General features: G+C 39.7%; 1 protein-coding gene across 17 annotated transcripts in view; it reads left to right on the plus strand.

The window, feature by feature from the left end:
- Tcf4 (transcription factor 4) overlaps window positions 1-12,528 on the plus strand; it is a 346,604-nt gene that overhangs the window by 211,501 nt on the left and 122,575 nt on the right. For 10 of the 17 annotated variants that reach the window (XM_027949012.2, XM_027949014.2, XM_071602722.1 and 7 more), the window contains 2 exons: window positions 10,763-10,892; window positions 11,372-11,421. The exons of 2 other annotated variants lie outside the window; for them this stretch is intronic. In XM_027949012.2, coding sequence (XP_027804813.1) covers window positions 10,763-10,892; window positions 11,372-11,421 — 180 coding nt within the window. The remainder of the gene's footprint in view (window positions 1-10,762; window positions 10,893-11,371; window positions 11,422-12,528) is intronic. 5 more of the 17 variants (XM_071602723.1, XM_071602725.1, XM_071602737.1 and 2 more) reach the window with 1 other exon arrangement.

Here is a 12,528-nt window from a genome sequence, read left to right on the forward strand (position 1 = left end):
TTAAGGACTTCACGCCTTTCAGGACTGACAGGAGCCCTGGGGCTAGCCTGGCTGTGGGCATGGAGTGGGGCTCAGTGTTTGTGAGCTTGAGGGAACAAGGGCAGCTCTGGGTTTTAGAAAGCCATCTCTGACCTAGTGCTGTGGCACACACCTGTAATCCCTGCAGCTCAGGAGGCTGAGGCAGGAGGATTGCAAGTTCAAAGCCAGCCTCAGCAAAAGAGAGCCACTAAGCAACTCAGTGAGACTCTGTCTTTAAATAAAATACAATATAGGGCTGGGGATGTGGCTTAGTGGTTGAGTGCCCCTGAGATCACCCCCTGTACCTGCCCCCACCCCCCAAAAAAAAGTCTCGTAAGAAAGATTTAGGCCATTTCCCTCCATAGGAACAAATGTCTCAAAACTTTGTGTTATTTTGGAGCTCAGTTTTTTTTTCTTTTTTCTTTTTAGTTATATATGACAGTAGAGTATATTTTGACATAGAGATACAAACATGGAGTACATCTTTTTCTAATTAGGATCCCAGTCTTATGGTTGAACATGATGTGGAGATTCACTATAGTGTATTTACATATGAACGTAGGAAAATAAAGTGGGATTCATTCCACTGTCTTTCCTAGTCCTGTCCCCTGTGTCTAATCTACTGAACTTCTGTCTGCCCCTGCTTTGTTGTGTGTTAGCATTCACATGCCAGAGAGAACATTTGACCATTGTTTTTTGGGGATTGGCTTAATTCGCTTAGCATAATGGTCTATACATCCATCCGTTTTCCAGCAAATGTCATAAAGTCATTATTTTTATGGCTGAGTAACATTCCATTGTGTATATATACCACCTTTTCTTTCCATTCTTCTGTTGATGGGCACATAGGTTGGTTCCATAGCTTAGCTATTGTGAATTGAGCTGCTATAAACATTGATGTGACTGCGACACTGTAGTATGCTGTTTTCAAGTCCTTTGGGTTTAAACCCAGGAGTGAGATGTATAAAGGTACTTACTGTTGTCATGATTGTCTTGATTCTGTCTACTCTGCCATCTCTGTGGTTTTTGATTTTATCAAAGCCAATTTGGTGTCAGCAGTTAAGAAAGTAGAATCTAAGTGCTGGGTGTGATGTCAAGATGGCCCTAAGGAGGGCAGTTTCTTGGCCCGCTGCTGGGACTCTTCCTAGTCTGTTTCCTGTGCTGAGCTCCTTAGAATAACATCCCTCGCAGGCTCCTAGCACCATGGCTTTCTCTGTCTGGCCTTTGTTCCTCTCTGCCGGAGCCTTCTCTGTTGGAGGTGTGTGGATGGTGAAGTCTCTTCCTCCCAAGTGTGCCTGTTTCCCCAGCTGTTCAGATTCTCTCCAGAACCTGGCTTTGGGGTGAGTGAAGAACCCTTGAACAACCAGTATACTTAGGGACATTTAACCATTTTTTAGTCAAACGAATCATAGATTGAAACAAAGGTTAGACCTTCACACCTGTGTTCAGATAAGCGTCCAACTAATTCCTTCTTAGACTTTACAAATGCTGACGGTTCAAATATCCCTTAAAGGGCTGAGGGAATAAGTTGAATGCAGAAGTTTTGTGGAAGAAGATGTGTTGAGCCTTTGGCACATTAGGAGTCAGATTTTAGGTTTTTACATGAAGCACTTGTGGGGTGGAAAGAGACGAGCTGAGGACGAGATTCACTGAACATAGAGGTGCAGGAGTTATGTGTCTACTGGGACGGAGATGGAGAAGTCATCTTCATGACAGTAGCAGTGGAAATCGTGTAAGCATCTTCCACAGTTAATTAACTCAGCCAGTTGGCATTTACAGAGGGCATACAATGAACCAAGGCCCCACACTGCCAGATGCCAGGGACGCAAAGATGATGGAGCTCACTTTCTGCCCCTGAGGGACCCACAGATCAGAAGGGAGAAATCAGACGCATAAACAGTGACTCTCTGTACAGGGTGATGAATGTTGCCACCGTTGAGATTTTCACATCAAGTGGAAGAGAAAGTCTAGAAGGGAAGAAGAGGACTGAAATGAGAGACAACTGTGGTGGGGACGAAATAATCCTGAGGAATGATCATAAAGAGAAGAACAATAGTTTGAACCTCATTAGGGAAGATGATTGACACACTGTGGAAATCAACTTTAGATGGAAGGAACAGGAGGCTATGGAGAGAGGAGTAGAGGCAGTGGGAGCTTTCAGGCGCAAGAATAAGATTCAGCTGTGGAGAGGGCATGTTGCTCCTCAGCCTGGCCTTCCCTGGCCTGTGGCAAATGTATATAATACATGCATGTATTACTAATGTGGAATACATCTTACTAGTTATTTCAAACTTGCAGTCTTATATAATAAAGTAGTGCATTAATCTATCATAAGATATTTTATAACAAGTACAATGACTACTTCTTATCCAGTTATAAATGCTCAGTAAGTACTAGGAACCGTGCTAGGCACTTATATTCTCTAAGTCGATGCTCACAGTGGGTGGGAGTCAACATACCATCATTTCCCAGGCAAGGAGCCTGAAGCTACCAATGTTAGATTGTCCAGGTTATCCCAGAGGTAAGTGGCCTGCCCTATTCTCATGAGTTTGATTTGCTCCTCTGCAGGCAGTGTCAGGGATGAACTTGTCCTTTTTTTCCTCCCCGCCCAATTTTTATTTATTTATTTATATGTTTTTTGATGAGGGAGGTTGAACCCAGGGCATCACACATGCTCAGCACTTGCTCTAGTGCTGAGCTGTATCCCACCCGCAGGGATGAGCTTTTAGTGGATGTTAAGATGCACCAATGAGAACAGGCAACTCCGGGTGACGCTCAGACGGTGGGATGGGGTATAAAAATCAAGTGCACAAATAGAAAGAGGAGTGGGGGGTGGAGTAGACAAATAAGCATGGGCATCAAAGTCAAGTCTGACTGGCTCCTCTGCTTGCCAGCCTCCTGGCCTCAGCCAGGTCACATAACCACTCTAAATGGCCCCATCTGCCTGGAGCAGCTGCCTTGCTTGTAGGTAAAGTGCCTGTCCTTGTCCTGACGCTCAGCACTCATTCAGGTAGTTGTAGCTGTGACTACACCCACTTCCCTGGCCCCTGCTCTTGGAGTCACACGCGTCCTCCTCCATCTCCACATTATGACTCTGGCCTCTGCTCCTACTACCGTGGCTATTAGTATTAGCAGCAACAGCAATTGGAATGTATAAAGGAATGGATTGAGGCTAAAATAATGAGAGCACAGCAGTTCATTTAAGTCCTTGGTTTGATCGGCAGCAATAGTTCTGCATTCACTTCCATATTTAGTGAGCCTTTGCCATGACAATGCTCTCTGCTAGGCACTGCCGTGAGTTACAACACGAATGATGTCATTTCCTCTTCCAACCAGCTTGTAACCTAGTTTGGCCACATGCCACACATTCTTGATGATCTACACATTAAGAAAAAGAATGTTGGGCGGTGAAGAGTGAATGCACGTGGATCAGGAGGCTGTGCCTGGCTCCTGAAGGATGGTCAGGGTTTCAGGATGAGGGAAGACGCCACATGCCTTTCCTACCATCCACGGGGTCTTAATTTCCTCACATCCTGTGTAGGCTTGTCACCATACGTATGGGTGAAGATCTTGGTACCCTTTATTTTAGTGTGATATCTTATAAAGTGGGCCATTAGATGAGAGTTGAGCACCTCGATGAGGTGCTGGGAAAGCAGCCTTAAGGAGACCCTTGTCCCTGTTCCCAGAGAGGACAGTCACATAAAAATAGTTTTTATAGCTTCTTCCCCAGAGGGGCAGACATTTACAATAACCTTGAAATGGAACTTTTCCCACCCAACATGATGAAGACTGACATGTGACAGTTTGATATTCCTTTATTTTATTTAAATAGTAACATGGCCAAATATACTTCCTAGCACGTTTATAATAGCCACATGTTTATGTTTATGGGAGAGTTGGTGCTAATTTCCTGGTACATTAACAGGGTGTATTCAAATTGTTCTATTTTTACTTTGGCACAAAATTGCTGAAGGAAAACATTTTAAGGCAAGCAGTGGCTATACGATTTCAAATCACTATTTATTGAATTATATATTAAATGAACTTCCTGAACTGAGAAGAAGCTTGTACTGACAGGAAGGTAGGTGTCTTAAATTCTGTATTGTTTACCTAAGATTTTCTCAAATCCAGTTTTATTCTAAATTTCTGATTGCTTTAATGTTTTGCTTTGGTAAATTTCTCCCTTCCCAACAACAAATATAATCCCCTTTTTAATATGTAATAAATGACCTGGGATTCCAGAATGGATTTTCAGAAACCACAGCAAACCCTTCTCACTTTAGAGTATACAATAAATAATGTATTTTTTTTTTTAATTTGAGAAGTAGTCAAATAGGTGAATGCATAAATCTTGCCAGCCCTTGGGCAGTTGTAATTTTCATACCAAAATGCATGAGTTTTTACTTGACTATTACTGTGTTATACATTAAGTAATAGTTGCCATGGCAACCTTTGCATCACATTATGGCGTTTAAATATAAGGTGTTGTGTTTCTTTATAAAGAAAGACAATGTATTTCAAATTTTTGAATGTTTGTTAAAATATAATCACTACTAAAATAAATAATTTTGTTCAAGGTCCATTAATTCTTTGTGAGTTATGCAGATTCCCAAACAAAACTATGGAGTGTATTCATTGATTTACGTGTGTGTGTGTGTGTGTGTGAGAGAGAGAGAGAGAGAGAGAGAGAGAGAGAGAGATGGAGTGTATTCATTGATTTACGTGTGTGTGTGTGTGTGTGTGTGTGTGTGTGTGAGAGAGAGAGAGAGAGAGAGAGAGAGAGAGAGAGACACCTCATGGGAGAAGCAAAAGATTAAAAAAAAGTGCTTGATAAGTATCATGTAAACACGCATATACTCATTAAATGTCTGTAATTGACTTTGCAAGGGGAAAAATACAAAATTGGACTATACTGTACTTCATTTATCAGCAGTTAATGCAGTAAAAAAATTTTAATTTATTTAACATCACAATGGATAAAATTTTATCACATACGGAACATTCCTTTTTTTGTATACTGAGTTGGTTAATTGTTAACTAATTTTGATCTCACATATAGTTGAATTAACAGTAGCAGTTTGCTCATGCCTGGAAAAGCAAAATTAAATGAGCCACTGAAGTAATCCTAGTGGCAGTTCCAGGAAAATGGCCACTTAAACTCAAATTATCGAGATCTTTATTAAATATGAGGGGGAAAGCTAGTCATTTCTTTTTGCCAGTGTAGATCTAGGCCTTGAGACTACCACCACTGTTTACATAGACTCCCATATTTAATTCCTTTTCAGCTTTTGTAGTTACTTCTCTGTCATATTATAGTGCGGACTTTTGATCTGAAAGTGGAATAGAGGATCTGGCAATTGTTCACAGTTTGGATGAATCTTTTAAATAATAATCAGTGATTCTAATGTAGTCTGTGAGTTGAGGACGGAGGAAGGGAGCCTGGGCTTAGGCTGTGCACCAGCTCTGCTGGACATTCTGTATGTGTTATTTCATCTGATAACTGTTCCATAGTACAGGTTTTACTAGGACCTTTCTACAGAGGAGAGGAGTGTGGTCTTGAGCAATTGTGTAACTAACCCGTAATCCCATTGCTTGTGTGACTCTGAGCTGGGGTTCTAACTCATCTGCTTACCTTAAGCTTTTCCTCCTTGTACACTGGAGTTCGACTTGAGACTTGTTACGAAATACAATGTGCATTACATGTTTAACATAGAAATTAAAAAAAAAAATCACTGACCAGTAGCCCTTCAAAGAAACTATTTGCTAAATGATAATGTCAATAATTTGCGTTTCCCTGCAACAGATTGACAATCTGTTAAGTCCCTGATAATGAAAGTTATCTCTACCATCTTGTCTTTCCAAGTTTCCCCAGTCGTCTTTTGTTGAAACCAAGCATAGGGCAGAAATCTAAATAAACTAGAAAGGTGCCTTCCAGAGTCTTCGGGGATCAGGAATAAAGACTGTCCAAAGACTGACCTTCAGTTTTGAGCTTTGAAGTTCAAAAGTGGACAGGTGGAAATATTGTGTTCTTCATTACCCTTTGGTGCAAGATATATTCTAGGTTGCAGAGTAAGTGCCAACAGCAGCAAAATTATCGCCCCCTCCTGCTACTATAGTAAGTCAGCAATGGCCCTTCTGTGGTCAGAATGGCAAATTCAGCAGCAGCTATTCGACAGGGATTTGCAAAAAACTTCCCCATAGCTGCTAGGAATCTTATTCAGCAGTGTCTTTGAAAACCCAATTCTGTGCAGAATTAGCTATGTAGCAATGACCTCAGTTGTGATTTAAAAAAAAAAAAAAGTGTTTTGAACAAATCCAAGTTGTGATTTCTCTCCCTGTGTATTTTGCATGTACCACTGCAAACTCTATGGGGTACCTACACAAATATCCAGTGTTCATAAGTTTTCTAGTTCAGAATTTATTTCCATATTAACATTAAAAATCCCTGGCTTTCTAGAGTCAGTTCACCATACAAAGCCACTATACATCACTTAGGTTTGTGATGAAACAATGGAATTGCAGCTGTGTGAGTACTAGAATACCCAAACATGAATTAGACTCACAAGCATTTGGCAATAGTTCAGAAAAGGAGCTTAATCTGGTTTCATCTGAGACTGCTTTTCTCTGTTCTACAACATCCCCCCAAGATGTTGTGTCTGATATCTGATCACACCGTGATGGCAGTGACGCAAAATCAGAGAAAGCCCCAAAAACCAGGGGCACATTTTTTCCCCAGAGATTTTTTTTTAACCCTTCCACTTTTTTTTTCTTTTTTCCCCCCATCCCAGACCCCAACTCTAACATTCAAGGTCATTCACCTATTAGATGAATTAATTTTAAACCCCCAAAGCAGCGTTCATCGTACTCTGATCTCACTCATATCTATAATTAAGGGTAAATATAATCTTCCTTTTTAGAAATGAACCACCCACCCATTACATTTAAAGAGCTGACTGAAATGAAATAATAGTTCAGAGCGAGATGATTTTAGTTTAACAAGAAAAAAAAAGTTGATAATTTAAGCTTCAAGCAGTTAGTTCTATTTTTGATTACCATTCAGTTATAAATCTAATTTGAGATATATGTTGCTTTTCTGTTTCTTAAGTTTAATTCATGGTTTGCATTCCTGGTTGCATAAGCAAAGTTTAGTGTTTGATCAAGGATGTTAAGATGCTCCCCCTAAAAGCAATAGGGGCAGGATTGAGACAGTGTGAGAAGGACAGTCTGAGGCCCAGATCTGATGTAAAACAAACAAAAATTTTAATTGAAACAGATCCTCAAAGAATGCTGCCTTTGGCCTTTGAATGGCTATGCTAAAATTGGCTCTTTGCTGGAGAATGGGTTGCAGGGGGTGAATCTCAAACATTGAAAGCCGGTTGAAAAAGTGAGTGTATTTTACTCTTTGGGTAGGGTATTTCAAGTCTTGAGATTGTTTGCCTGTGGATGAAAGGAGTGAACAGGGGGAAGGGCTTGTCTCATCAAATTGCAGACAGTTAAGCAAAATGCTAACCCATGGGTGTAAGATTTACAGGTTAGTTCTCTGAGAGGCCACATCTTGTTTCCAGTGTTTCCTGGCAGACTTAGTCTGCTTGCTCCTGGGACCCAGGGTAACCGCAGAGCCAGGTTGCACAACGTGAAGAGCCTAAAGCCTTTATAATCCTATTTAAGGCAAGGACGAATTGGCCCATTTTGAAAGTAGACTTAGCTTCCGAACTTGACTTTCATTAAACATAAACTTGTCTTCAGAGCTGTAGATACATGTAGGTAAATTCATAAATGAATTCATAATGAATTCATAAATGAATGCCTTCTCCATTTTTAGATTAAATGCCATTAACTTTTTTAAATTCACAAAGTCAGGCTTTTCAGCCAGTGGAACTTTTCCCCCCCCTCAAGGCTACAAAGAGTTAAGTGTATGACATAAAGACCAAACAATAGTAAATGGTCATTGTTCATTTTACAAGTATACTTTACAATAAGAACACATATATTTTTATCTTCATTTTCCCTAAGGGGGTGATTAGGATCCCCTTAAGTGTGAGGAAATGTTTATTTTTGTTGCTTTAGAAGAATGATTCTATTGTCCAAGTGAAAAAGAAATAGGAACAAACAGGTTTAAAGAGAAAGAAACAGGAATGTGCTTTTTTTTCGGGGGTGGGTGGTTAGCAGGAGCCACTAAGTGTGATGAAGGGCTATCTGGTCTTTGTATTGTGCACAGTTCATGTGGCTGCATATGCAAGAGTTGATTTATTTATGACTGGCCCATGAAATGATTTTCTTTTAAATGAACAACAATGAGGTCAGCCACAACCAGTTAGCTGTTTTTCGGCTATCATTTTATATTTTGAACAACTCTATTGTGAATGCTGTTAAAACCCAGGGTAACAAGCGTGTTTGCTTTTAGATTGACCCGTTAAATGCATTTACTTTCCTGAGAGTGAAACCTTTGCCACCAAGACCAACAGGAATTAACCAGTGGTTAGGCTCATTAAAAAGAGAAACAAGCATCTCAGGTTATTTGCTGAGCCCTTTTCTGCATATTTTGTATGTTATTTAGGGAAAATAAAAGTAGAGAAATAGGGTAATGTCTGTCAATACAATGCTTATACTCTTGGTAAATACAAAGTTATCAATAATATGATTTCCATGGGGCTAGGGATGTAATTCAGCGTAGAGACTTGCCTAGCATGCAGGAAGCCTGGATTTGATCCCCAGTGCTGCAAAATGAGTTGTTGTTGTTGATGATGATGATGATGATAATAATAATAATAATAATAATATCATTTTCAAACTTCCTTTTTCCAATGAAATAAAGACTCAGATTTACCAAACTGTCTGGAGCTTGTGACTTCAGATCATCTGAAGCTTTCTCATTGGAAATGTCAAAGAAAACTTTGGAAGACTTAAATATACATACTTTGTTAATAAAAATTGCCCAGTGTGAAATTTCAGGTTGAAATTTTTAAATTTTTGAATAAAGCTCCTAAACTTATATTAAAAAAAAAAAAAATGATGTTGTACTGTTAGATTCTCAGCTGATAGAAAACTTTGTGATAGTGAGTTCTACATTTCAGTCTGCCCTGGGGGGCAGCATTTCAGTGTCTGTCTGAAGTTCCTGAGAGGCAGTGGTTGAGCATGCAGAGGTCAGGTTTTCATCTGGCAAAGAATCGGTTTTTACCAGCTATTTATGTGGTAAATCTTAAGATGCTAGCAACGATTACTCAGTATGTGCTTTCAACTTTCATATCTCATCTTCAGGTTTTTATTTTAAAATAATGTTTTTTATGTACCCCTTGAAAAAGTCGTGCACTGGGAGCAGTGACGGCAGGCCTGTCAGCAGCTGATTAGTCCTTTATATATTACTCATCCAACACTCACAAAAACCCCTCGCAGTAGAGAGGACTCTATGATATTTAGCGATATGGCGGTGGAAAGGGGAGGTTTGAATTTTTGATTTTCCAGCTTATGGGTCATATTTGACCAACTGCTTTCACTAGAGGACATGCCACTTTGTTGAGCTATTTAGGAATCAAAAAGACTGTCTTAATTTAAAACAAGGACCCTTTGTTTTAGTTGGTGACTGCCTTGTGAAATTTTTCAGTTCTCAGCGGGTTAACCAGGGAACAGGGGCAGAGTCATAATTGGCCTATTTAGAGTATTTTGCATGTGAATAGTGTGTTAGTGAAGCATCCCTAAGTCTGTTGTGAGTGACATGGTGATTAGAATTTAGATTAGGGAAAACACATTCTGTACTTTATCAAGGACAGTAATTAGTTCAGTCAGTAAAAGTTGATTACAAGTAACGATAAAGTTAGATTTTTAGTACTTAATTTTAAAATTTCTTTATTAAACAGTAAATTTGTTCTTAATATAAATGGTACTATCTACACTTGTTTTATTGCATATCAGAATAATTAAAAGAACAATGTGTTCAATGCAGAGTATAATCAGGCGATTTATATATTATGGGTAAGTTTCTATGTAGCATTTAGAAAATGTGATATTATATAATCTTTCTGATGTCATCATTTTTGAAAGTGTAGTAATTTGTCACACTGTGATAAGTTAATGATATTTGTGAAAGTTTTCTAGTATTCAGGTAAATGTTTAATCTGTGGGGATGTGTTTAGCTTCCGATAGTCCTCAAGAGAGCATTCTAAAGTTCTTTGATTTGTTCCTGTGAGCTTAGAATGCCTACTTTTTCTAAAATGATGCAAGTTGGTTCAGCTGGTGTTTTCAAGTCTGTGGGTGCTGTATGGATTCACGGAGGATCATGGCGTGCGGGGGCAGAGGGACAGGGTTCTTACTGGTGTGGATCGGGCACACTTGCCCCAGTGTGCGCAGCCGGGGCAAGTTCGAAAAATGAGATTCTTGTTGGTCTTGTGAAGGAAGGGCATGAATAGTTCCCAGATATGAGCCTCAGTCTAGAGAAAGAAAACACCCATCTTTCAGAAATGCCATTTTCATATGAAATTAAAACATGAGTCATCTGAAAAGATTTAAAGAATACGTGGTTTAAAGGGAATCATACCTCCCTCTCAAAAGTGAAGAATGCAAATGGGTAAACTTGGGGATCGCTTCCTAGACTGCTTTTCCTTTTTGGTTTGTGTTTTGGTAATTGTCTCAGCTCAGCAGATGCTGTTTTCTCTATTGCTTGGGTCTAAATAGTACTAGCAATCAGTTGAGGGGTGGTGAATGTCAAGAAGTAAACTTATGTGTTTGTTTCTTCTTCTTAACCTTTTAGCAGAGTCTCCTTGGAGGGGACATGGATATGGGCAATCCAGGAACCCTTTCGCCCACCAAACCTGGCTCCCAGTACTATCAGTATTCTAGCAATAACCCCCGACGGAGGCCTCTTCACAGTAGTGCCATGGGTAAGGTCTTCTTCTGTTTGAATGCCTGAGTGTCATTTTTCTTTTTAAAATTCCACCCTCTCACCCTATTTCTACTCTACCTTCTCCCAAAACCCCCTAAAATTTGGCTTGTCAGGCTGGTGGCCCCCTCCCCAGTAGCCCACTGGGCAAATAGATAACGTTAACAATGTATAGCAGCAAGAGAACTTTTTTTGGTGTCTGCTTATTTCTGGATTTCTCTTGGCGACACACAGAAGGAACCTTAAAAAAAAAAAAAAAAGAAGAAGAAGAAGCAGCAGTAACAAGTTAAATACAGCATCTTTATTTTTATGAACAAGGCAGAATTGATCTCTGCTAGAATTAAAGGTGATAGTGGTAACGATGGCGCTGTGGGAATGATTTAACAAATTCTGGTCTAATCTCAGTGGCTTCCTGGGATCATGTATTTTAGTTTGGAAAATGGGCCTGTGAGAGCTCACCTCATCTTCATTTTCTTTCAGAGGTACAGACAAAAAAAGTTCGAAAAGTTCCTCCAGGTTTGCCATCTTCAGTAAGTACTGCTTGTTTCTCTACTGTTCACTTTGTTCGGTTTTGTGCTGCTGTGAATGAGCTAGAAGTCAGTGTGATTCCATGCGCCCAGAGAAGCAGGTTTATCCAGAATGTGGACGAGGAGGTAGGAATGACCTGCAGGTCCAGCTACCTGGTCCACCTTGGAGTGATTAATTGAGCATCCCAGAAGACTGGGTGGTCACGTTGGTATTCAGCAGGTTAAGCTCTGAAGAGAGCCTTGAAAGCGGGCCTGAGGTTCCAGCAGTTTTACCTGGATAGGGCTTTCAAGAGAATGAGTATTAGTTTCTTGTGTTGGTTAAATTCTTTTGTCAGTATTATGATGATTTATGGATTTGCATGCGAAAGGAGATTTGTGGAGCGGATTTAGGAAAAATTTACATGGGTTTCAGCCCAGAGTGCAGGGAGAATGTCTCTATCTTCCAGAAAGGTTGCAGAATAAATGTTTCAAAGGTAGCTGCCATAGTAGCTGTTGGCGTCTGTTATACCAGGTGAGGACCAGAAGCACCCAGCTGTAACCAGAGCTTTCTGGGTCTTTCAAATGGCAGTGGCTGGAGCTGCTGAAGCATCCCAGGCCCAACACAGCAGAAGTTGGTTGTGATCACAATAAGAGCATAGATTTTTTTAGGTCCTAGATAATTTATTTAATATTCTTGAGAACTGATATCTTTCTAGTAATTTTCTCCTTATGTGAAATAAAAAGATGATATCCTCCCTTCTTTCCCTGTTTCCTCCATTCTTCCGTCCCTCCTTCCTGGGTGTAGGTTTGGACTTGATTTTGTGGAGTACTAGTATTGGAAAAGTATGGCCTGATTATAACTTCATATACTTTAAAATAAAATTATATTTAGATTTCTGAGACTATTACCCATCAATGCTTGCATGTTAGTTTTATTTCACTTTTAATAAATTAGAAAAATAATGGGTTTTGCAAATGTGCTAAGATTAGATTAACACAAACACCTGTGTATTTGACTTGATTTCAGTTCAGCTCATCCAAAAAAATTATTAAGTGAATATATCAGAATAAGTCTTATCAGAAAAAAACACAAATGTTGTGTGCTGATTATTACAGACTTGATGATGTTGA

This window comes from Marmota flaviventris, chromosome 16, assembly GCF_047511675.1.
Source record: "Marmota flaviventris isolate mMarFla1 chromosome 16, mMarFla1.hap1, whole genome shotgun sequence".
Classification (NCBI taxonomy): domain Eukaryota; kingdom Metazoa; phylum Chordata; class Mammalia; order Rodentia; family Sciuridae; genus Marmota; species Marmota flaviventris.